The sequence below is a fragment of the Maylandia zebra genome, linkage group LG12 (assembly GCF_041146795.1).
Source record: "Maylandia zebra isolate NMK-2024a linkage group LG12, Mzebra_GT3a, whole genome shotgun sequence".
Lineage (NCBI taxonomy): Eukaryota > Metazoa > Chordata > Actinopteri > Cichliformes > Cichlidae > Maylandia > Maylandia zebra.
In genome coordinates, this window is record NC_135178.1 from 30,169,989 (window position 1) to 30,197,937 (window position 27,949).

Below are 27,949 nucleotides of genomic sequence, written 5' to 3' on the forward strand. Positions count from 1 at the left end.
TCCAAATAACCACATCAACAGTTGTCACCTTCTCACCAAGCTTCTTGCTGACAGTGTTGTAACCTATTCCAGCATTGTACAGGTGTACAATCTAATCTCTAAAGTCTTTTGACATCTCTTTGGTTCGTGGAGTTGAGATACATTTTTTTAAGAAAACTCTACTAATGGATAATTTAAATAAAATAAAGCTAATTTAAGAGATAAGGACAGATAGATTCCCTCATTTTCATAAAATAATTTAATAGGATTTGAAAATAGATATTTTAACTAATTAACCCAAATATTCTTGTTCTTAATCTCTTGTGCTGCTGTCTCTCAAGGTTGCAGAAAATCTAGCAAATCTTCATCGCCAAACCCCAACACACCCTCACAAACTTGTCTTCAGTCACAGTATTTGCTTGTTAGCAGCCTTCAAACTCCCAATTAATCAACACATATGACACATTTTATGTGCGTGTGTGAATGTGTATGTATTTGGGTCACTGAGAACTTGCGTGTCCTGGGCTGCAGGTTCATTTCCATACCGAGCGGCTGTGGTTCAGTCCAATCAGTCAACAAGAAAACCAGGAAGAGGGAGGTTGGGGGGACGGTATGGACATATGTGTGTGGGTGGTTTTGGTGTGTTTAAAGAGAGAAAAATAAGCAAGTTAGGAAATGACAAAAACTATAAGGCTTGAGGAGGGCCCACCATTACTTTCTTACAAAATGTAAAAAGAAAAAGAAAGTAGATGCATGCAATGTCAATGAAACAAGCTTCGTGCAGACACTTTTGCTCCAGGCAGTATGTATTAAGAAGAAGAAGCATTTGCTCTTCTTTAAATTTTTTAGTTCGCAAGACATTCACTTGATATAATGCAGCTACAAGAGAAACCCTTTCCACGCATTGAATGTTTTTGCAGTTATGTTGCAGAAAATTCTTTATGATCCTAAGAATGATCTTTTCACAGACTTACAAAAAAGGTCACTGGTGATAGTCATACTGGCATTTACGGACGAGGCTTGTGTGCCCATACACAGACTTTAATTCTTTTGATGAATTACGACATCTTCAACCCTAATGCGTATGTAAGCCGTTGTTTGTACATGCAGCATTTCATTTCACATGAATACTCAGTCGTGTCCTTTTTGTTCTGGTTAAGAACATGAAAGGGCTCACTAGTTCAAAGTAAGCTGCTGGGCCAAACAGGAGTCATTCAAGTTCAAAAGAAGAAGCAAGGAAAGCAAAAGAATAATTTCACTATAGTTTCATCAAGTATCCCCGTAACACTTTTGTATTTTTCCTTCCTTATGATGTATGTCACACATAATCTTAAGAGAGAGGAAAAAGTAGCATCATCCAGTGTAATCTGTGGATGGAATGAACACCTGGATGAAATCCACTGAAATGCACAAGGGTTGTGATATAATAATGAGCCTACTCCTGCTAGAGCAGGGAGACAAATTGGAGTAGACAAAAAGCTTTCAGTTTCTAACAAGATGTGATGATTTGACTTCTGCTTTCTGTTTTTTATGAACCGAATCAAAAGCTGAAGAACAACCTCCTTCATGCTCAGTTACGTATAATACCACCCGTGAGTTGCTCAGCCCAACCACATTATCCTAATGGGCCACTAAACCAGCTATACCAGAGCAATATGGGATGGGACGCTGTGCTCAAGTATACATGAGGACATCTGATGCCTAGCCAATTATGAAAGTTATAATAAATTGGGAATGAAACAACTTTGCAGGAGAGAAAACAATAAAAATGAGCTACATAAGAAATATCATTGCAATGGAGTAGTTATGTGGAAATCTCCCTCACCTAAAATTAGCCTAGTTAGGTTTAAGCACAATTGATGGAAATGATGGATGCATTGATAGGACTGCAGAGACAGAGGAACATAAGAAGAAAAAGTAGGAGGAGAGCTGTAAAATGGGTGCGGGAAAAAAGGGTGAGAGAGTGGTGGGGTAGAGGGTTAAAGTGACAGACATAAACATGAAAGCCAATATGGGAAAATGGTTGAGGGTTTAAGTAATTGAAAGAAACAAAAAAGAAGAAGACAAAGAGAGAGAAGGAAAGGAGCAAAGAAGGATGTAGCATGAGAGGAAATTACACACACTAATGGCAAAAGCGGGCACCAGAAGGAGTGAAAGTGAGAGTGTTGTGGTGGGGAAAAGATGGAGAAAAAGAAGAGGGCCCAGCGGAGGTGCAGAGCACCGTGTAAGAGTCCCTTGGAAGTTATGGGTAGTACAAGAGGAAGAGAAGAATGAGTGAGAGGCACAGGGAAAGAAAGATAGAGAGAGAGGAGATGAGAGCAGGGCAGTTCTAATGCAATTAGGGGTCTGGAAATTGAAAGTACAATTCTCTCTGGGATCTTTGCAAGAGTGGTGTGTGTGTGTGTGTGTGTGTGTGTGTGTGTGTGTGTGTGTGTGTGTGTGTGTGTGTGTGTGTGTGTGTGTGTGTGTGTGAAAGTGAGTGAGAGAGAGAGAGCGAGAGAGGTTGAATGGGCTGTTAGCTTTCATATCTACCAAATGTCTTCATCCCTCCTCCCTCCTGCTCTATCTCTTCATCTCTCCCTCTCTCCCTCTGACTCCTCAAAATCACTCTTTTATTTTACAGTCCCCTCCCTCCATTTAATTTCTTTTCGTTCCTTATCCCCCTCTTCTTTCCTGCTTCCACTCTCTCTGTCTCCATCCCTGGCTCCAACCATCTATTTCTGTACCTCTCTCTTTTCCTCTTCATCTCTCTCTCTGCATTTTCATTTCATTAATTTGTGAAGAGGAAACGAAAATGTCAGCTGCTTTTTACATTTATATTTTGTATCTCAGACATTAAGCTGATGCGCTCCTCCATAACAACCTATCCTAAGAGCCAGAGTTGTAGAGCTTTAAATCTCAAGATCACAACAACTTAAACTTCAAATTTAAGGAGTATTATGTTTTATGTTATTAAAACACACCGAAATATAATAATTGTATAATATAATACTATTATTTTTTCTGAAATAAATAAACTGTACAGTACATAGACACCTATATAGGGCTTTAAAAAGTCTTAATGATAGTCAACTGTGAAAAGGAAGAAACTGGCAATCTTTTGGGTTGATTTAATTATATTATTCTTCACAGTTAAAGTCATAAACACAAACACCAGTGTCTCCATCTAATTACCTGGTCTAATTACCTGTGTGCATAATTACCACTGGCAAATATAAACACTATCCCCAAGAAGACTATTCGCCCCATTACCACTTGAGTCCTCTGCATAGGTGAACTCACTTTGGAGTAAGCGTTTTTGTAAGTGTTTGCCCATAGATTCAACCTTTGCTTACCATGCTTGCAGTGTGACAGGAAGAAAGTAGTTTAGGTGTGTGCTAATTGCCCCAGAAACAGAATGATTGACTCTCAGATAGTCTCATAGGCTTGTTAGTATCCAATTAGTAGCTGCAATTAGTGTCAGGTTTGTGAGACAGCCTGACACTGGCCACAGAGGCGAATAGGTTAAGATTCAGCTTGATTCACCAGAGATAGGCATTATAAAACAGAGAACATGCAGTAATGAGTTACCAAGTACCTTGAATCTAATTGTCATAGCAGATTATCACCTGATGTTCTTGTTTAGGCTGGACCAAAGATAATCTTTTATACAACTTGGTCTAAATAGTAAAAGAAATAAACATCTGTGCACCAAACAACAAATATCTTACTTAATGCATGTTGTTGACATTACGTTGTTTCTAAATACATTTCTCTAAACTAATTATATTGTAGCGGCACTTTGGGGGTCACTGGAATATGTTGTTATGCATAAGTGTTCATCACACTCTGATGCTAATAGTGCCTGTAATTGATTACTTTTGTCCTATTGTCACAAATCAGGCTGCAGGGTCATGACAAAAGAGGAGATGCACACAAATATCAATTAAAAGGGACTATTTATTTTAAATGAAAGAAGCAAAGAGAAAATTTGAACTAATCATAGTGTGTGCAGTCAGTACAATCAGTGGCGTAAATGGGTGAAGAAATGATGTAAGCATTGTTGTTTGGTGCATCTGCTGTCTGCAGATGAGATCTGCCACACAAACAGTCCAAAAGAAAGGCAAAGTGGAGTGGGTCATCACACTGTACAATGAACATGTAGCTCGCAAATTTGCACATTTGTTGTTTAGAAAGCTGCTTTTATTCATCTCACCATATACAGTGATAGCATCAAGCTGAAAGATTAGCATGTGTTTCTGTGTCTTTATATATGAGCAAAACAAATAAGTGCCACAGGCTGGTTTATTAAATGGAGGAAAAGAATATTACAGATCATCACCAATGAACCTTCAGTTCAATCAGTTTTTAACAGACTGTTGTTACGGTCTGTGATCTATAACCTGACACTATTTATTTGCTTATAAATCTAGTTTTCAAGCAGTTTAAGGTCAATACTTTACTGTTTATTATATAGTGTATTTAGAAATGTCTAGCATTGTTTTAATTATATATTAAAATGCTTATATTTTCTTTTTCTTTTTTTTTGCAAAATATTGTCTTTTCAAATCTGAGGTGACTTCACTAACTGAATGTGATTTGATGATTAGCAATGCCCGACCCATTACATAAACCCAAATTTGTCCTGTAAATAATAAAATAGGGACGTTAAGGCACAGAGATGAATAGCTTATATTCATGTTGTGCACAATACCCGTTTTCTCATGTTTCAGCCGCTTTTAGGGAGAACGAACTTCTGTGTACTTTTTAAATAATCATTTATACAGCAGCTTTCAACACACATTCCCACTTGGGAGCTACTTGATACAATCACAGCCTCATGCTGTTATCCACCCACCAGCTGGGCATTTATTACCTTGAAGTTATCAATTCGACATGTTTCATCATGCAGTGTGTGGTTGAATCGGTCACACAAAGATCAGCAGTACCTTGAAGAATGCTTTATCCACCTATTCTCCTACACAAATTAAAATGTAAATAGGGTTACGTTCAGCAAAAACTGATGTACCAACTAGTTAGCTTAAGGGCTTGGAACTTAATGAATTGCTGTATTGGATTAAAAAACAACAACAACAGGTGTTCAGAAAAGAAAATGAGGGGAAAAAGCTGTAGAATCCTGCTTCTTGTGACAGCACAGTCAACAAATCATCAAAAAACACATTTATTTCATGGACACATTTCATTTTAAAATGACTGTTAGCTGTGTCTTTCATCAAATCCCCAAACAATTTAAACATCCTGTCCAGCAGTCATGACTTCCTATCATAGGTAGTTGTAATTGCATCAAAATTCATGTTCGTGAAATGTATCTAATTTAAATTTAATCTAATTTTATAATTTCTAAATCTTTCAGACAAAGTAGTAATCTTCTTGTTATTCTTTTGTATTATCTTGTGTTTCATATGTCTCTAATTCAAGCCTACAAGCGCTGTCAGTTTTATCGGGGGTTTCGCTGTTGCTGTATTATTATAAGCATCCTAAAATAACTCCCAATGAAAGAGCAGAAATCTGGCTCATGCTCAGTTACTAATGATTAGCCTGACGTCTTACAGATCACAAGAAACATTTCAGCATTTGGCCAGAGCTTGCCCTAAAGTAATTACTCTGTCTAACAAATAGATTTGATTTGCTATTGCACCCATATGCACACACAGTTGCGCACACATACTTATACACATGTACAGAAAAGTGGCACAGACACACACTTGAACATGCACATGTACACATACACACACACACACACACAACTGTGTTGCCGTCAAATAAATGTGGCGGCACTCCTCGGGCCTAATAGTCTGGCTGTAATTAACATTGTCATAGTGATAATAGCCATTTATCCCTGATGCACACACACACAGACACACACAGTCCAAACCTCTATCTTGTCTAGGCAGTTCGCCCAGCTGTCATCTCCCTCATCTGTTTTTCTCCCTCCCACCTTTCCTCCCCCTTCCCAACAGTATTTAGACCCCATGCTCTTTCTTTTCCTGTTTTCACATTTCCTTTTTTCTGAGCTATTCTCTTTCATTCTCCCCTTCTTCCAATTTCCTCTTACACATGTGCACTGTGCTTTTGCTTTTTCTCTTCACTCGTCCCATCAACTATCTTATTTCACACAATTCTTCATTTCACATGTTATATTGTCTTTTATTACCTTAACACAGTCTAACCAAATTACTTATGGATTTATGTTCATGCTGAAGTATAATATAGTCAGTTTATTTGCATGCTATTTTATTTTGGAAGTTACTCAAACTCATGCTTCCCATTTTGTTTTGCTCCCTGATTTCATTGGTTTTCCTGCCAGTTTGCCCATCACCTGTTACTTATTATCTGATCAGTTTTCCCAAAATACAATATATACTTCCTGCTGTTCCAACTTCGGTTGCCAGGTTGTTAATGCTCTACTTTGTAGTCAACCATTCTTCATTGGTTTAAAGTCTTTTTGTTTTTTTCCCCATATATGTATGTGGTTCTTACACCTATAAAGCAAGCTATATACAGGGTGGGCCATTTATATGGATACACCGTGATAAAATGGGAATGGTTGGTGATATTAAAGTCCTGTTTGTGGCACATTAGTATATGTGAGGGGGCAAACTCCTCAAGATGGGTGGTGACCATGGTGGCCATTTAGAAGTTGGCCATCTTGTGCCATGTGACACATCAAACTTATTGGTAATGTCACAAGAAAAGCAATGCTGTGCTTGGTTTCAACGTAACTTTATTCTTTCATGAGTTATTTACAAGTTTCTGACCACTTATAAAATGTGTTCAATGTGCTGCCCATTGTGTTGGATGGTCAATGCAACCCTCTTCTCCCACTCTTTACACACTGATAGCAACATCGCAGGAGAAATGCCAGCACAGGCATCCAGTATCTGTAGTTTCAGGTGCTGCACATCTCTTATCTTCACACCATAGACAATTGCCTTCAGATGATCCCAAAGATAAAAGTCTAAGGGGGTCAGATCAGGAGACATTGGGGGTCATTCAACTGGCCCACGACCACCAATCCACTTTCTAAGAAACTGTTCATCTAGGAATGTCTGTGAAGGTTCTCAGTCATCCAGGTCATCGTAGTCAAAGGAGCTTGCAAAGAAAAGCGTCTGGACTTCTTTAAGTTGCTTGAAGACGTTTCACCTCTCATCCAAGAAGCTTCTTCAGTTCTAAGGTCAAATGGTGGGGAGTCCCAGATTTAAACCTAGTGGGAGTATCCCCCCCAAAGAGGGACAAAAGGACCCCCTCCTCTAATCGCCTGAGCCAAGGTGTGAAAATGGGTGTGGGTCCCAATCAGCCAGGGTTTCGGGTGAGCTCATTGTGAAACCTGGCCCCACCTTATCATGCGAATTCCTGAGGTCAGATGGCCCAGGATGTGAGTGGGCGTTAAGGATTATGGATTATAGATGGCAGACAGTTGGTGTCGTAAACCACCGCCTCTGTTCAAAGACGGTCGCTCACAGTGGACATAGATGGCTTCTTTCACTCCTCTTTCAAACCATCTGTCCTTTCTGTCCAAAATGTGAACATTGGCATCCTCGAAAGAGTGTCCTTTATCCTTAAGATGCAGATGGACTGCTGAGTCTTGTCCTGTGGAGGTGGCTCTTCTATGTTGTGCCATACGCTTGTGAAGTGGCTGTTTGGTCTCTCCAATGTAGAGGTCTGGGCATTCCTCACTACACTGTACAGCATACACCACACTGTTAAGTTTGTGTTTTGGCGTTTTGTCTTTCGGGTGAACCAGTTTTTGTCTGAGCATGTTGCTGGGTCTGAAATGCACCAGGATGTCATGCTTGGAGAAAACTCTCCTGAGTTTTTCTGATACACCGGCTATATAGGGCATGACAATGTTGTTGCTTCTGTCTTGCTTGTCCTCCCTCGCTGGTGTCTGATCTTCTTTTCTGTGCCTCTTTGCTGACTTTATGAATGCCCAATTAGGATAACCACATGTTTTGAGTGCTTCCTTTACATGTGTGTGTTCCTTCTTTTTTCCTTCAGGCTTAGAGCGAACATGTTCTGCCCAGTGGTGTAGGGTCCTAATTAGTCCAGGTTTGTGTTCCAGAGGGTGATGGGAGTCAAAGGGGAGGTACTGGTGCGTGTGTGTGGGCTTCCGATAAACTTCGATGTTGAGGTTGCCATTCTCTTCAATGTGCACAGCGCAGTCCAGGAAGCTTCTCGGATGAGAGGTGAAACGTCTTCAAGCAACTTAAAGAAGTGCAGACACTTTTCTTTGCAAGCTCCTTTGACTTCATCTAGGAATGCTCGGACCTGGCACCCATAAAACTCCCAGAGACCAGCCATTTGGCTTTTCTACCTATAAAACCCGGCATTTATAATGGCATTTATTGCAATTGTCATCTTGCGGGGGGTTACCAGGGTTCCATCTCTAAATGACTGCTGGTCAGCAAACCTGGGAAACCCACAGATAATTGGAACTATGGCACGAAACCGCTTCCAAGACATCATGCAACACCTACGCTTTGATGACAAGTCCACCCGCAGTGATCGAGCAAAGACTGATAAGTTCGCTGCAATTTCCAGTGTGTGGGGATCATTTGTCACCAACTGCATCACGTGCTACAACCCTGGTCTACATATCACTGTTGATGAACAGCTTTTCCCATAAAAGACTCGGTGCTGTTTCCTGCAGTATATTGCAAGTAAACCTGACAAGTTTGGGACACAAACACACAAATGCAAGAACAATCATGCCACTGTGCGATGTGTTCACTGCAACAGATACACATGTGGTAAATGCAGACTACAGATACCATGGCAGTGCCAGGATTGTGAGTGATTGCTGAAAATGTTGAAATGTACTCACTCACTTTTTATTATTATTTGTAAATATGTGTACAAATGGTTGTTTTTTTTGTACTGTTTTTATCAATAAATCTCAGCAACAAAGGACATACACCCATGTGTGTTGATTTCTCCCTAAGATGGCAAACTGAAACACTCCAAGTTGGTGACTTTTGGAGATTTATTTCCCTGGATGATTGAGAATGCATCAAGATGAAACACAAAAGGAAGTGCACAGCTTTTAGCAGCTCCCCCACGCCCTCAATCACACACCCCCACTCCCCTCCCTCCAGAATTCCCAGGTAACAACCTAATATACATATGAATGACTAGCCAATTTAGCTTCCACTTGGCTGAAGCTAAAGCTTAGCTAAAAGCCTACCAGCCATTTGGCTGCTCTCGGGTTTTATAGGTAGAAAGGTAGAAGCCTGGCTTTGATAATGTGGTGGTGCACCATCTTGCTGGAAAAACTCAGGGAACGGGCCAGCTTCAGTGCATAAAGAGGGAAACACATCATCATGTAGCAATTTCAAATATCCAGTGGCCTTGAGGATTCCATTGATGAAGAATGGAGCCACTATCATTGTACCCCATATACCACACCAAACCATCACTTTTGTTGTTCCAACAGTCTTGGAGGGATCCATCCAATGTGGGTCAGTGTCAGACCAATAGCAGGGGTTTTGTTTGTTAACTTCACCATTCACATAAAAGTTTGCCTCATCACTGAACAAAATCTTCTGCGTGAACTGATGGTCCTGTTCCAATTTTTGTTTTGCTCATTCTGCAAATTCTGTGCGCCGATCTGGGTCATCCTCGTTGAGATGCTTCAGTAGCTGGAGTTTGTAAGGGTGCCATTTGTGAGTAGCTAATATCTGCCGAAGGGATGTTCGACTAATGCCACTCTCCAGTGACATGCGGCGAGTGCTACGCTGTGGGCTCTTGCTGAATGAAGCTAGGACAGCCACTGATGTTTCTTCATTAGTGACAGTTTTCTTGCGTCCACATTTTGACAAGTCCAACACTGAACCAGTTTCACGAAATTTAGCAAGCAATTCGCTAACTGTAGCATGGGAGATGGGTGGTCTCGTAGGGTGTCTTGCATTGAAATCTGCTGCAATGACCCGGTTACTGCGTTCACCAGATATCAACACAATTTCAATCCTCTCCTCACGTGTTAACCTCTTCGACATGTCAATGGCTGTGAACAAAGAGAAACTTGTAAATAACTCATGAAAGAATAAAGTTACGTTGAAACCAAGCACACCATTGTTTTTCTTGTGACATTACCAATAAGTTTGATGTGCCACATGGCCCTCTTCCTATTGAAAAAACAAAAGTTGTATCCAAGATGGACGACTTCTAAATGGCCACCATGGTCACCACCCATCTTGAGGAGTTTGCCCCCTCACATATACTAATGTGCCACAAACGGGACTTTAATATCACCAACCATTCCCATTTTATTACGGTGTATCCATATAAATGGCCCACCCGGTATATACTTCTATACTTCTGGAATTGAGTTTAAATAAAAAAAAAACAATGTGATAAATGAGGAAGACTGTATTACCTCTTGGGGGAAGCCATAGTTTTAAAGAAAAGAAATGATAGCATTACATTCTGTTTCTTTACCTTTCAAATGCTTTAGCTTTCAGCTGTAAAAGGGTGATGGGATATTGTTGTCACCCTGTTGGAAGGGTGAGCTGGGAGGTGATTTGGACACCCAGCTGACGTATGATTTACGTTAGATGCATCTACTAAAAATCCGGATGTGTTTGAATTTCAGTGGTCACGTTTTCTGAAAATCTTGTAAATGCGATAACTGTAGAACAATGTGATGCAAGGATCTAGACATTCAGAACTTCTACTAAAAATCTTGGATGTGTTTGAATCTCATTAACCATAAGGTCTAGGCTAGAGGTCACGGTTTACTGAAAATCTTGTTAATCCAATAACTCAAGAAAGAAGTCTCATGGGATTTTCCAATTTATGCCATAGGTGCATCTACTAAAAATCATGGATGAGTTCGAATTTCAGTGACCTTGAACCCAATGTCAAGGTGGCCATTTTTGAAATAACAAATTTGACAATTCTAAAATCAGAGTCATCTCACTTTCTGTTATTGTTTGATCATAGTTTAAAAAAAAAAAACTTCATGATGGGAAGTGGAACTTGCACTCTCCTCAATTTGCAGAGGAAGTAGAGGTGAGTTTGAGCCTTTTTAGCTGGTGATGAGGTGTTTTTGGAATAGGAGAGGTCCACATAGATGTGCACCCCCTGGAACTTGGGGTTGCTCACTCTCACCACAACAGCATTGTTTGTGGTCAGTGGGGGTGCTGTGAATGATGTTTACCACAATATCTTTGGTCTTTTCTACCTTCAGCAAGAGATTGCTTTTTACATTAGTTTGCTTGCTGTAGTTTGCTTCATGATGAGGCACCCTACAGTTGTGTTTCCCACAAACTTTAATATGTGATTGATGTGACTGTCAGAGTTTGATAGTTTTGGAGGTGTTACTGCCAACCAGCAGTTTGTGGCCTCCCTATGAGAAAGTCTTGTACCCAATTACAGAGAGAGATCTTGAGTCCCAAGTGGCTGTGTCTAGGCATTAGCTGCTTGGGAATGATTGTGTTGAATGTTGCACTGAAATCTAAGTACAGCATCCACACACATTAATTCTCCAGATGGTTGAGGGCAGGATGGAAAGCAGTGGAGATGGTGTCATCTTTTGACCTATAGGCAAACTGAAGCTGATCCTGGGAGGGAGCCTGGACTTGATGTACTGCATGACCAGCCACTCGAAATACTTTGTGATGAAGGAAGTAAGTGTTACGGGCCAATAGTCATTTTAACTAGATGCGAAGGGCTTCTCTGGTTCTGGTATTATGGTTGTGGCGTTGAGACATATGGGGACAACAGCTTGGCTTAGAGACACACTGAAGATGTCAGTGAAGACACACTTTCCCACTCACACTTTCCGATCCGATACCAAGTAATATTCAGGGTGGTATCGATGATAGTGATCCGATACCTTGTACAAAAATTAATTTTATTCATTGTATCTCAAATTATAGCATCATAATGATTACAGGACATCAGATTACTTGTTCTTATCACTTAATAATGCAGAGTTCATCATATAGAAATAAAAAAATCTGAAGTTACGCTCCTCATATTCTGTGATATGATTTACTCTGCGTTTGACAAGGTTAGTGATGTTGCCACAACCATACATGCCAACCCTGCTGATTTTTCCGGGAGAATCCCGAATTTCAGTGCCCCTCCCGAAAATCTCCTGGAGCCACCATTCTCCCGAATTTCTCCCGATTTTCCAACCGGACAACCAAATTGAAAAACCATATCACAGAATTCATAGGCCCAATTCCAGTTTCCAACAATGGCGGCAGCTACTTAGTTTTAATATTACTCTTATTTCTCTTTCTGGGTTGCAAAAAGACTTTTAACATATTTTTCAGGTGAGAATGTAGCTGTGTAAACTTCAAACATCTGAGCCAACTGACACATCGTTTTCAAACCCCCGCGGTCTTTCACTACTCGGGTTAAACATGATATATAAGTCACTTTGATAACTTAAAAATTTTATTGTTTGGCTTTTTCAGTGTTTTATTTATTCGTGAGTAAATCAGTTTGGCTGAGATTAAAGTTATTAGATTAGATTAAATGAAACTTTATTAATCCCTCGGGAGGGTTCCTCCGGGGTTTTCACACAGCTGAATAAACAGAAAATGATTAAGCAGAAGTGTGAGACGGTCGAGAGTTTACGTCAGTGCCCGGTTATATTTTAGATAAATGTCTATTTTAGATAAATTTTAGATTTCATCAAAGAGATGACAGAAGTAGAAAAATATAACTGATAAATGCAAAGCAGTGCTAAATATGATGGGACCGTCAATTTTCAACTAACAACTCATATAGATATTGAAAATAAGACATTGATGTATGACAGCAACATAGATCCTGATTGTAATTTCTTCAACAATAAGACAAATGAATGCAATTATTATACAAATGAGCAACTTAAAAAGGAATTCAAGGTAGAACAGGGTATAACAATGGTTCACTTTAATAGTCGAAGCTTATATGTAAACTTTCAATCCATCAAAGACTACATAACACAGTTTGAACAGCCATTCAATGTGATAGCCATATCGGAGACCTGGATAACTCCTGGAAAAGAAGACTTTAAAATAAATGGATATGAATTCCTTCATGTAGACAGGATCAACAAGAAAGGAGGTGGGGTGGCACTTTACATTGATAAAAACCTAAAGTACAAAAGAATGGGAAGAATGACAACTGTTATTGATGGAGTGATGGAATGTTTATCAGTGGAAATAAGTATGGAAAAAAGGAAAAACCTAATTGTCAGTTGTATATATAGAACACCAGGATCTAAGATTGAGATATTTAAGGATAATATGGAGGACTTATTTACAAATATAAATCAGAAAAGAATGTTTATTTGTGGGGACTTTAATATTGACTTATTGAATCCAAATCATAATAAGAGTACAGAACAATTTATTGATTCCATGTACAGCATCGGTTTATTTCCACTGATAACAAGACTGACCAGAATAACATCTCATTGTGCAGCTCTATTAGATAATATATTTACAAATATAATAGAAGGAAAGATAAAAAGTGGGCTGTTAATCAATGATATAAGTGACCATTTACCAGTCTTTGCATCTTATAATTGCCATTATAAAGTGAACAACGATGGACATAAGATTATTTACAAAAGAATAAGAACAGAGAAGACATTAAATTGTCTTAGAAATGAACTTTTAAGGCAAGATTGGAATATTATATATGAACAAACAGAAGTTAATAAAGCTTACGAAGGATTTTTAAGAACATTTAACACATTGCTTGATAAAAACTGCACAGTAATTGAAATCAATAGGAAACACAACTATGCAGGAAGACCATGGATGACAAAAGGACTACAAAATGCCAGCAAAAAAAAGAATACCCTATATCGAGAATTCATAAAAAAGAGAACAATAGAAACTGAAATGAAGTATAAAACTTACAAAAATAAATTAACTAATATAATGAGATCCTGTAAAAGAGAGTATTACATTAAAAGGTTAGAACACAATAAAGATAACACAAGAGATATATGGAATGTATTGAACAGAATAATCAAAAATGAATCAAGGAATAATGATTACCCTGGGTACTTTATAGAAGGGACAAGAAGTATTAATAACATGGAAGAGATAGTAAATGGCTTTAATGAATTCTTCGTAAACATAGGGCCAAAACTGGCAGAAGAAATAAAGGTTGATGGAATAGAAAGGGACACTGGTGAAAATATTGAAAGGAATAGTAGCTCAATGTTTTTAAGAGCAGTGGAAGAGAAAGAGATTTATGACATAGTTAGAGGACTTAAGAGCAAAACCAGTACAGACTGGAATGATATTGATATGGTAACGGTAAAGACAGTTATTGATGGTATTGTAAAACCATTAAAATATATATTCAACTTGTCGTTTCAAACAGGAGTTTTTCCACAAAAAATGAAAGTTGCTTAAGTTATTCCCATTTACAAAACCGGTGAAAGGCATCATTTTACAAACTATAGACCAGTGTCAATACTCTCCCAGTTCTCTAAGATACTGGAAAAACTCTTCATAAAAAGATTTGACAGTTTTGTGGAAAAATATGAATTAATGACAGATAGTCAGTATGGGTTCAGAAGCAACAGATCAACAGCTTTGGCACTGATAGATTTAATGGAAAAGATAACGGAATGTATGGATAATAAGAGGTATGCGCTCGGAGTTTTCTTAGATCTAAAGAAGGCGTTTGATACTGTTAATCATGAAATTCTATTAAAAAAAACTGGAAAAGTATGGGTTTAGGGGAGTGGTTTTAGAATGGTTAAAAAGCTATGTAGGGAATAGGCAACAATATACAAATAAATGAATATAAATCTAATTTGATGGATATAGCTTGTGGAGTACCTCAAGGCTCAGTACTGGGTCCAAAAATGTTTATTATGTACTTAAATGATATCTGCAGAGTATCGGAGATTTTAAAGTTTGTAATATTTGCAGATGACACAAATATACTGTGTTCAGGTGTGGAATTGCCACAGGTTTTGGGGATGATCACACAGGAATTAATGATATTAACGAAGTGGTTTGATATAAATAAATTATCATTGAATCTAGATAAAACCAAATTCATGTTATTTGGAAACCAAAAGAAAAACATCAAAGTAGAAATATGTTTTGATAATGTATATTTAGAAAGAGTAAATGAAATAAAATTTCTTGGGGTGATCATTGACCACAAGCTCTGTTGGAAGCCACACATTACTTATGTTCGGGGGAAATTGGCACGGGGCATTGCCGTCCTGGGGAAAGCAAAGCATACAGTGGGGCAAAAAAGTATTTAGTCAGCCACCGATTGTGCAAGTTCCCCCACCTAAAATGATGACAGAGGTCAGTAATTTGCACCAGAGGTACACTTCAACTGTGAGAGACAGAATGTGAAAAAAAAAATCCATGAATCCACATGGTAGGATTTGTAAAGAATTTATTCGTAAATCAGGGTGGAAAATAAGTATTTGGTCAATAACAAAAATACAACTCAATACTTTGTAACATAACCTTTGTTGGCAATAACAGAGGTCAAACATTTACTATAGGTCTTTACTAGGTTTGCACACACAGTAGCTGGTATTTTGGCCCATTCCTCCATGCAGATCTTCTCGAGAGCAGTGATGTTTTGGGGCTGTCGCCGAGCAACACGGACTTTCAACTCCCGCCACAGATTTCTATGGGGTTGAGGTCTGGAGACTGGCTAGGCCACTCCAGGACTTTCAAATGCTTCTTACGGAGCCACTCCTTTGTTGCCCGGGCGGTGTGTTTTGGATCATTATCATGTTGGAAGACCCAGCCCGTTTCATCTTCAAAGTTCTCACTGATGGAAGGAGGTTTTGGCTCAAAATCTCACGATACATGGCCCCATTCATTCTGTCCTTAACACGGATCAGTCGTCCTGTCCCCTTGGCAGAAAAACAGCCCCATAGCATGATGTTTCCACCCCCATGCTTCACAGTAGGTATGGTGTTCTTGGGATGCAACTCAGTATTCTTCCTCCTCCAAACACGACGAGTTGAGTTTATACCAAAAAGTTCTACTTTGGTTTCATCTGACCACATGACATTCTCCCAATCCTCTGCTGTATCATCCATGTGCTCTCTGGCAAACTTCAGACGGGCCTGGACATGCACTGGCTTCAGCAGCGGAACACGTCTGGCACTGCAGGATTTGATTCCCTGCCGTTGTAGTGTGTTACTGATGGTGACCTTTGTTACTTTGGTCCCAGCTCTCTGCAGGTCATTCACCAGGTCCCCCCGTGTGGTTCTGGGATCTTTGCTCACCGTTCTCATGGTCATTTTGACCCCACGGGATGAGATCTTGCGTGGAGCCCCAGATCAAGGGAGATTATCAGTGGTCTTGTATGTCTTCCATTTTCTGATGATTGCTCCCACAGTTGATTTTTTCACACCAAGCTGCTTGCCTATTGTAGATTCACTCTTCCCAGTCTGGTGCAGGTCTACAATACTTTCCCTGGTGTCCTTCGAAAGCTCTTTGGTCTTGGCCATGGCGGAGTTTGGAGTCTGACTGTTTGAGGCTGTGGACAGGTGTCTTTTATACAGATGATGAGTTCAAACAGGTGCCATTCATACAGGTAACGAGTGGGGGACAGAAAAGCTTCTTACAGAAGACGTTACAGGTCTGTGAGAGCCAGAGATTTTCCTTGTTTGAGGTGACCAAATACTTATTTTCCACCCTAATTTACGAATAAATTCTTTACAAATCCTACCATGTGGATTCATGGATTTTTTTTTCACATTCTGTCTCTCACAGTTGAAGTGTACCTCTGGTGCAAATTACTGACCTCTGTCATCATTTTAAGTGGGGGAACTTGCACAATCGGTGGCTGACTAAATACTTTTTTGCCCCACTGTATGTTGGATCAGAAAGCACTGCACATTTTATACTGTGCTTTACTACTGCCATATATGAGCTACTGTGTAGAGGTCTGGGGAAACACATTCAAAAGTAACACACAAACAATAACTATAATACAGAAAAGGGCCATTAGATTAATAAATAATGTGGAGTACAGGGACCATACAAATGCACTCTTTGTCAAAATGCAAGCTATTAAATTCCAAGACTTGGTGAAGCTTAAAACAGCGCAAATAATGTATAAAGTAAGAAATAAATTGATTCCAAAAGAAATCTGTAAATTGTTCATAGAAAAAGAAGGTGGGTATAACTTAAGAGGGAAATGGAATTTAAAAATACAAAGTACTAGAACAACTTTAAGAACTACAGGGAGTGCAGAATTATTAGGCAAGTTGTATTTTTGAGGAATAATGTTATTATTGAACAACAACCATGTTCTCAATGAACCCAAAAAAATCATTAATATCAAAGCTGAATGATTTGGAAGTAGTTTTTAGTTTGTTTTTAGTTTTAGCTATTTTAGGGGGATATCTGTGTGTGCAGGTGACTATTACTGTGCATAATTATTAGGCAACTTAACAAAAAATAAATATATACCCATTTCAATTATTTATTTTTACCAGTGAAACCAATATAACATCTCCACATTCACAAATATACATTTCTGACATTCAAAAACAAAACAAAAACAAATCAGCGACCAATATAGCCACCTTTCTTTGCAAGGACACTCAAAAGCCTGCCATCCATGGATTCTGTCAGTGTTTTGATCTGTTCACCATCATCATTGCGTGCAGCAGCAACCACAGCCTCCCAGACACTGTTCAGAGAGGTGTACTGTTTTCCCTCCTTGTAAATCTCACATTTGATGATGGACCACAGGTTCTCAATGGGGTTCAGATCAGGTGAACAAGGAGGCCATGTCATTAGTTTTTCTTCTTTTATACCCTTTCTTGCCAGCCACGCTGTGGAGTACTTGGACGCGTGTGATGGAGCATTGTCCTGCATGAAAATCATGTTTTTCTTGAAGGATGCAGACTTCTTCCTGTACCACTGCTTGAAGGTGTCTTCCAGAAAGCCGCTGCATGAGTATTTTGTCCAGTGGACAAAATACTCATGCAGCGGCTTTCTGGAAGACACCTTCTTCAAGCAGTATTTTGTCCAGTGGACAAAATACTCATTTGCCTAATAATTCTGCACTCCCTGTATGTCTATCTCAATTGCAGGAGTTAAATTATGGAACAGTCTAACAGAAGAAATAAAAGACAGTAAAAACATAAAACAGTTTAAAGTAAAATATAAAAACCTAATTTTAAATAATTATAAGAATGAAGAAAACGAGGTTAACCCAGGACGGTAATGTTGCTGGTAATGGTGTTGCGGTTCTTTTTCGGTTTTTTTGTTTTGGTTTGTTTGTTTTTCCATAACTTGTGTATCTGCAAATATACACATTCTGTATTTTTCATATGAAAGAAACTATACTGTGGTGGGGCTTGCTAATTTCTTGTTTTTGATTTATGTATGTTTTGCTTTGTTTTGCTTTACTTCATATGTTTCATATGTTGTTTGTTTAATTTAAGACAAAAAAAAAGAATTAAATGAATGAGAGGTAAAACTTGAGGGGGTAGGGACAAATAAGTAAATACTTCAGCCTATTCCTTTTCAAACAAATAATGGAATGATATTTTGTAATGATTGTGAAGGTACATGTTTGAAATGTTTGAAATAAAAATGAACTGAACTGAACTGAGATAGCAAGGAGCAGAGGTCTCAAGGTTGGAAAGTATGTCCACAACAGCTCACGTTTTTGCCACATGTATCACAAACCACGTCTCAGCTGTTTGTGGAGGTAAAATAAGTCCGCACATGACTCCCATTACGCTCAGCCATTGTTGTGAGTGCGCACGCCAAGGGGCTGCAAGACTTTTATACAGCCGTATTTCGCACACGACTATGAAAGCCGGAAGAGGAAGTAGTTCCTTTGAATGTAGACAATAAGAAAGTTATAGTTTCTTTCCACTGTGTTCCTGTTAATGATAAACTATAAATTTACCCTAAATTACTAAAATATCGATATTTTAATGTGAGAATCGATTCTAGAACATAAATGATTGGTATCGGAGGAATCGATATTTCAGGATCGATCCGCACATCACTATTAGTGATGCCTTGGTCAAGATCTGGGAGGAGACTCCCAGGACACTATCCATCATCTTAGTCAGGGCATTTCCTTCACATTGTCAGCCATGCATAAAAGCAGATGGGGGGTGGGGGGCATACAAACTAATGATTTGCACTACCATTTTGAATTGCTGCAATGACATTTTGGCAAAGTGGACTGGCCTCTTTGGATTAACAAGAGAGAGCGAGGAGGCTCTTAAGGACTGTTTTGAGTCGACTGTGTGGGAGGTGATCTGTGACGACCATGGAGAGGACATCGACAGCCTTACTACATGCATTACTGACTATATTAATTTCTGTGTGGATAACACCGTACCTACCAGGACTGTACGGTGTTTCTCCAACAACAAACCTTGGATTACCCCAGAAATTAAAGCTGTCCTCAAGCAGAAGAGGAGGGCCTTCAAATCCAAAGACAAAGAGGAGTTGAAAAGGGTGCAGAGAGAGTTGAGGGGACTGATAAGGAATGGGAAGGACAGCTACAGGCAGAAGATGGAGAACCAGCTTCAACAAAACAACGTTGGTGAAGTCTGGAGAGGCCTCAGAACCATCTCAGGCCACAAACAGCAGAACTCTCTGCCTGGGAGGGATGTGAGGTGGGCAAATGAACTGAATCATTTCTTCAACAGATTTGATTCAACCATGAGACAGTCTACAACATCGGCTGCAGACTCACCCACCCCCACTGCTGCTGTTCCACCTCTGACACCTCAGACACTTCACACCTCCTCTATTCACCCTGCTCACTCCTCCCCACCCCCAACAACAGCATCCAATACACACTCAACACAAGGCTCCAGCCTGTCTCTCTCAACCACCCAGGTTAGGAGGGAACTGAGGAGGATTAATGGCAAGAAGGCAGCGGGTCCAGATGGCATCAGCTCGAGGGTCGTCAGGTCCTGCGCGGACCAACTGTGTGGGGTGATGGAGCACCTCTTCAACCTGAGCCTGAGGTTGGGAAGAGTCCCACAGCTCTGGAAAACCTCCTGTGTTGTACCAGTGCCAAAGACTTCACGCCCCAAGGACCTCAACAGCTACAGGCCGGTGGCTCTGACATCCCACCTGATGAAGACCCTGGAGCGGTTGGTCCTGGCTCAGCTTCGGCGCCTAACAAGCTCATCACTGGACCCACTTCAGTTTGCCTACCAGCCTGGCATTGGAGCGGATGATGCCGTCATTCACCTCCTACATCGTTCCCTCGCTCACCTGGAGACCGCTGGAAGCACTGTGAGAATCATGTTCTTTGATTTCTCCAGTGCCTTCAACACCATTCTTCCCTCGGTTCTGAAGGACAAGCTGGAGAACTCTGGAGTGGACCATCACCTCACTACCTGGATTTTGGACTACCTCACCGACCGACCACAGTATGTGAGGACTCAGGGCTGTGTGTCGGACAGGGTCGTCTGCAGTACGGGGGCCCCACAGGGAACGGTTCTGGCTCCGTTCCTCTTCACCATCTACACTGCAGACTTCTCCCACAATTCCACCCAGTGCTTCCTGCAGAAGTTCTCTGATGACTCTGCAATAGTCGGCCTCATCACTGATGGGGACGACAAGGAGTACAGAGGACTGACTCAAGACTTTGTGGACTGGTGCCAGCTGAACTACCTCCAGATCAACGCCAGTAAAACCAAGGAGCTGGTGGTAGACTTCCGCAGGCACAAGCATTCTCCACTGCAACCACTGAACATCCAGGGTATGGACATTGAGGCTGTGGACAGCTACAGGTACCTTGGTGTTCATCTGAACAACAGACTGGACTGGACTCATAACTCAGACGCCCTCTACAGGAAAGGGCAGAGCAGGTTGTACCTGGAGGGCCCACTCCTGAAGACCTTCTATGACTCTGTGGTGGCTTCTGCTATCTTTTATGGTGTGGTCTGCTGGGGCGGCAGCATCTCTGCTGGGGACAGGAAGAGACTGAACAGGGTGATCCGAAGGGCCAGCTCTGTTCTAGGATGCCCTCTGGACCCAGTGGAGGTGGTGAGTGACAGGAGAACGGCGGCTAAGCTGTCATCCCTGTTGGACAACATCTCCCACCCCATGCAGCAGACTGTGACAGCACTGAGCAGCTCCTTCAGTGGGAGACTGCGGCACCCACGGTGTGGGACGGAGAGATTTCGCAGGTCTTTCCTCCCCACTGCTGTCAGACTCCACAACAAAGACTTTAACTGAACAAACACACACATCCACACATGTGCAATAACACTAAGTGCAATAATCCTTTCTGGCATCGTTGTATTTTTACTCAGTTGTATATAGCATTCGTATTCTATTTTTATCTTATTGTATATTTTTATTCTATTTTATTCTACTGTATATAGTATATTATTTTATTCTATTCTGTACAGCTGTGTACTGTATTTATTCTTATTGTATTCTAATTTTTGCGTCATAACTTTTGCACTGTCCACTTCCTGCTGTGACAAAACAAATTTCCCACGTGTTATCTTATCTTATCTTAAGCTGATATAGATACATAGATAGGTGTGTGTGTGTGTGTGTGCGTGTGTGTGCGTGTGTTAAACTATATATGTATATTGTAACTGATTTGAATTAGTAGAATTAGTGTGAAAATAAAAAAAGTAGAAATATCCTTAGTATATAATTAAATGTGAGTAAAGAATATTAATATTATCCACGTGTGAAAATTAATTTAAGTAGTTACATGTAAAATACCCCGTAAAGCAATACATACACAGACATGAAAACAAATAGAAATGAGCAAAAAGACATGCACGCACGCACGCACGCACGCACACACACACACACACACACACACACACACACACACAGAATGTCATACCGTTGATGTGTTTAATGGGTCTGTAGTAAATTGCAGCTAAGTGCCTTCAACAAATTTTCCTTCAGCAGCTGAGCCTTGACACACAGTGCATGTGTGTAAGCTCACATTGTTATGCTGAAAATACTTGGCTGGTGGCAGGAATGACGTAATAAATTGGAACAATATATATATATATACACACACACACACACACACACACACACACACACACACACACACACACACACACACACGTACGTATATAGTATCGGTAGATTTGTAGACACCTTGTCAAACACAGAGCAGAGATGTCAAATACCTTGTCATTTATATATATATATGTATATATACATATGTGTGTGTGTGTCACCATAGATATGTACAAACTATAAATGTTTCTAGAAAGAGTATATAAACCAAATTCCAGTGCAGCAAAACAACTTCAAAGAACCTCAATTAATGTACAAACCCTGTCTTGACAATGGCATTGGAGCAGAAATATGTTAAACACTAGATTTGCACACATGCACGCCTTTAATGACTTTAATGCTTAATTAACGCTGTATATGTATATATGTATTAAACAGTGTACAGGGTTGTATGACCTAAAATTTGTTTTACTAGCCTTCTGTTGTGGGATTTCGGTGTAGACGCATACATGCATGCAATATCGGCTTTCTGCTTTTCGGCCTTCTGAACTCTGGATGCATAAATATGTACAATAGCAAAAAAAATCTTTTCAGTCTTTCTCTGTTTTCTTTTGTACCACACTTTTTTATATCACAGCAAATATCAAGATGAACAGCGTGGGACTTTTACAGTGACAAATAACAACTGAACATTGATCATGATGGTCTTTGATGATTAAGTGCAACTTCATTGCTCTGACTAAACCAACGCAATTGTTTCTCTGTTGTATTTGTGCAAATACATACACGGAGGAATGAAATTCAATGATTGTATAATGACATGGGAATAGGGTCTGGATCAAATAACATTTGTTAATGGGGATATTGGGTACCTTCCTGATTAAAAGGCCAATTACTCCATTAACTATTCATCCTTTTAACTAAATGACTCATGTCAATAAATGGGATGCCTTTAATGCATTTTTGGGCCATTTGGTTGTTTGCTTTTAGTAAAGCACATGCTTGGTTTGGTTTGGCCCAAATGTGTCAATATGTGCCTAGCTTTGTAAGTGTGTGCCATGTATTTAATATAGCCAAAGGGCTATAGGCTGATTAAATGACTGCTTTGAATTTAAAACAGTGTCCTGTTGCTTTGGGTATAGAAGAAATTCTATCATGTCTTAGTGTGTTAACATCATTCAGTTTAATGTATTCAAACTCAGAAAGTCATGGATGGCTAGCCCTCATTTGCAATCATGTGACATGATTTTGTTTTTTCATTTTTACAGGTAAAGGCACCAAACACAGTCTGTTTTCTTTATACTGATAAAATTGTTCCTTCAAAATAAAAGAACAAGTAGACTTGCTGCAGAACCCTTTCTTACTCTTCTAGTAAAATGGACTGTAGTGTATGATGCATTTATTTCCCAAAAATAGAAATTTAAATTCTTTAAGGGCAGTAGCAGAAGGAACGGGGTGGGTGAGGGTGGGGGATGGGGGTGGATGGGACTTATGCCACAGGGTTTGCAAGACTGTGGTTAGAGGTCAAAAAAAGTGCAAACGGATGACAAGAGTTGTATATGTTCCAAAAATGTCCCCCAAATAAGAAACTTGACAATTTAAGAAATGAAGAGAATAGCAGATAGGGTAGATATGTTGTCATTTATATGTGTGTTTTTAAGCATGTGTTAATATCTTTGTGTTAATTGTTTGTCTGTATTTTCATTTTGATGGAAAGAAATTCTGGTATTTTATGTGCGAGTGTGTGTAAAAAGGAGAGAGACGGAAAGAGAGTGGGTGAAGATCAGCAGAGGAGAAGTAAGGAGAGTCAGAAAGAGAAATGCTTACAAACCCATATTGTAAGTTGGAATTGAATTTATACAGAAGAGCAAAATGCTCACATTTTTTACTGTGTCAACTATTTTGCTCTTTGTGTGTGTGTGTTACTGATGGGTGGTCTCGCTCTAGTTGCTTCACTTGAAGTTGCACATTCTCACACGCATGCATGCATGGCTAAACTTTGCTGAGGAGGGAGGCCATTCCCTAGACTTTATTTTTTCTTTGTAACATGCACATACAAACATATTTGTCAGTGCATAGGTTTAAGTGCACACACACACACACACACACAGTCTCTTGCTCCCTCTTGCCAAATATGTGTATATATGTGTACATGAGTGAGACTCTTATGGATAAACAGACACACATACCCATGCACAGGTGTTGTCAGGAACCTACATGAAATCACACAAAAACGCATTCATACATACATACAAATACTTGCCACATTTACCACCCATTCACACACTTGCTCTGAGCTTATCTCAGTGCAGTGTGCAGCGGCTTTTGAAGGCAGTAGGGGAGCCAGTTGTTGACGAGCCACTTAATAATTCCCATGGACAGGCATGAAATTCTTTCCTTTTCTTTCTCTGGCTCTTTTTCTGTCTCCTTTACAGTTGCTCTAATATCCCTCTTCGTGTTATGTTTTATCTGCTAATTTTCACATTCTCTATTTTCTGAAAATTTGTTCTCATTCATTCATTTTTCTGTTTTCTCTATTTTTGCATCTTTTTACTTTTTGTTCTGACAAAATTTCTTTTGAAAAATGTATGGACTATATTTTTTGTCAAAAACACAGTGTCCAACAGTGCTGTTTCATATTGCAGATTGCATAATGACCAGGTAAGGGTTTTTTTTCTGTTTGAGGTCTTTCTTCCCCATACACGCTCTGAAATGATACCTTCAATCTCTTTCTGTTTCTGGAGAGAGGAAATCCAATGAGTAAGGCTCTTTTTTTGCTGACACATTGTTAAGTTTAGTTTGAGTTTGGTGGTATGTAATGGTGACTATATATGTTATGACATGTCCTTATACTCTCAAAAAGAATGAAAAGCTTTAGCCTTATCCTGCCAATTCTATTTCTTTCAATAGCTTTCACACAGACCAAGAGAAATTTTACAAACCCTTATCACTCCAGTCAGTTTGAGACACTAATAGCAGATGCAGCAGATGCAGCAATAGTTCCCATGTCATCAAAACACATATTCATGAATAGAACAAACACTATAAGATATTTGCATAATGCAGAGCTAGCTTAGCTCGCCCTCAAACAAAGAATGAGTATTCTCACTTAACTCGTAATTTCTGTTTCTGCTAAGCTAAAAATACAGGTGAAAATTCAAACACCTCCACGGACAGTGGAACTGAAGACCCGGTGGATTTGTTTCATTTATGATGGCAATAGGAAAATCCTTAGCATATTGCACAGCCAGTGAGACTAAAATTAGCATGAGATTTAATTGTATAGATACAGGACAGAGGTTTGTCAAAATGTTAATGCTCAGGGAAAATTAAACTCAGGTCAGTTTGATACTGTATGTAACAAAGGATTAAATCATTTCAAAAATCTTGAAATTTGAAAGTCACTAGTAAAATATAGTTAAATAAAGAGTAAAGCACTTTTCTTTCTCTGAAATTACATAATGCTTTATAAGGTATCAACTACCTAAAATACGCATTAAAATGTCTGTTTGGAAAGACTGGGAGTCAACTTGTGCCAGATTTTCCGTGACTTCTTATTTCTCAAGATGTCCACTTCTTAACTATCCTAGTAAGGTAAACTTTAAAAACATCAAATATTTTTACAGGATAATGTGAATAACTGGCTTTATTTCTATACCATAGCTGGATATTCGTCTAGAAGATGCACGCACACATAATTGTGACTGTGCCAAATCAAATAACTGTATCATAGCCTTGCTCTAAGTTTAACTGTTTCATCATCATTCAAATGTTGGCAAGTCCCGTTTTTGTGCCTATAGTATAAAAAGCAGAGATATAAACGTAGTATTTATGGCACTACTGTGGCGAGTGCCTCAGGATACTGCACACATTTTATCATACATATATATAGACATACAGAAAAACAGACACATTATCTACTGTTCTGGTTATTTTATAAAGCCCATCTGCTGCTTCTTCCACCTCAGGGCAGATAAAGAATATTATTGCTGGTTACCTGTGCGTAAACAGTGTTTTTATTAAATGGGATTGTGTGTGGATCAGAAGTCCTATTCGTGTGTGTGTGTGTGTGTGTGTGTGTGTGTGTGTGTGTGTGTGTGACATCTTATTCTACTTATTTAGTTGCACTTATTTTCGATACAGTACACAGAATTTGCCTCTGAGCTTGAAACTGTTTCTGAGCAATGTTGTTCCTTTATAGTGAATAAAATGGCCTAAACTAAATATCAGAGATTTATTCTCTGTTTCTTCTTCATCTTCTCTGCTGGCATCATGTATATTGAGCTTAATTACACTGGTGTCAAATTACAGACACATATACATACTTCCCATCCAGACACAGGGGCACAGAACAGTACTCTGTAATCAGGCTCGTATGTGTGTGTGTGTGTGTGTGTTGGTGGTGATAAATGCCCCCTTGGAAACTCAATGCCAAATAATCAAGATTGACACTGGCACACAGTGTTCTGAGGTGTGCATGTATGCTGGTTTGTTTGTACTATTTTTATTCAAAGGATTTAATCAAATGTAATCATGCTGATTACAATAATCACAAGGTTTATAATCACCTTTTCCCCTCTCTCTCTCTTCCTTTTAAAAACTCTCCATCGTCTCCACACAGTGGTTCTTCCTCTTTCTCCTCCTGCATCTTTCACCATCATCAGTAAAGTCTTACTTTTCATGTACTTTGAGTATAGCATGTCAAAGTTTGGGTGGGAGTTTAGTTTGAAGCTCTGATAATGCCTGGTGGCTTACTATTAACACCGGCATAAATTTCAGGTTTCCCCAGCATATCATCTCAGCTGTCTAATTGAAAGACAGTGCTGTGCTGGGTCTTATCCTGTATATTAAAAGTAGATAAAAATAATGTGGAAACACATGAACACATGTTAAATCCACACAGAAAGCCCCAGAGTCGAACCTTGGAGCTTCTTGCTGAGGGCAGTGCTAGCTCTTTCATCTCAAGTTTCAACAAAATTATTTGAGAAAAATGACATTTGACGTAATTTAAAATGTCGAATGATTTTATATATATATATATATATTCCTGCATGTACCAACCGCCAACTATATCGAGCGACATGAACTTCAGGGCTCATGAAATTTTTTTTCCTTCCCTCTACAGGACACAGAGATTGTGAATACAGCCATTCTAACCGGTCGACATGTTGCAGTGCCAATCAAAGTGGTTACTGTGGAAAGCGATGGGCAGGTGAGGGAGGTGGACGACTCTATCACCTGCAGCTCAACAGATGTGGATGTGGTTAAGGTAAGCATCCATAATAAGCACAGTGAAATGCTCATGTGTAAATTATAGAAATAGTTTTATGTAATAAACTTCACAAAAGGTGAGAACCTAAAATACCAATGCATTTTAAGACACAAGGAACCAAGAATTTGTGTATTTGTGTGATATGGAATTGAACAAACACACATCTTGCTGCCTAAACTCTAGTATACCAATATACTCATATAAAACAGATAATACACAAGGAAAAAACCAAACTGTGAGGAGATAGATTTCTTTGCATAAATTATCTCCAATCTATCTTCAATTATGACTGTAATCCAAAGTCTTTGAGGGCTCGCGTTGTTCTTTTATAAAAGAGCACTAGTGTGTTCAGGCTTTTCTTTCTTAAATCTTGTTTGATTGAATGGCAGTGATCAGATGCTGATATGGGATTCTTGCACTTATCTGCCTAAAAAAATTTTTTTGGTTTAAAGGACAGTTTAATCATAAAAGGGAGCCGGCTAAACTGATATGAGTTTCCTAGTTAAGCTGCAATTACTAAGCTATGGTTACACGTAAGCCGTATCGCAGGGATAAATGGTTTCGTATGGGTTTCCATTTTTTCACCTTCCAGACATCAGGAAAAATGGTTTGCTTGCAGGTCACATACATATAAGTATTCCAGACCTTCACATCTGTTGATTAAAAATTGCCAGGCGGAACATTCTTATAAATAAGGTTTCCCTTCAGATTTGGTGTTATTTACCAAAGCACAATGTAAAAAAAAAAGGAAAGAAAAAAC

General features: G+C 39.3%; 1 protein-coding gene across 1 annotated transcript in view; it reads left to right on the forward strand.

The window, feature by feature from the left end:
• The window catches only part of si:dkey-215k6.1 (transmembrane protein 132C), a 293,749-nt gene that overhangs the window by 216,322 nt on the left and 49,478 nt on the right, over positions 1 to 27,949 (forward strand). The window contains exon 6 of the mRNA XM_004546915.4: positions 27,043 to 27,186. Within this exon, the coding sequence (XP_004546972.1) occupies positions 27,043 to 27,186 (144 nt within the window). The remainder of the gene's footprint in view (positions 1 to 27,042; positions 27,187 to 27,949) is intronic.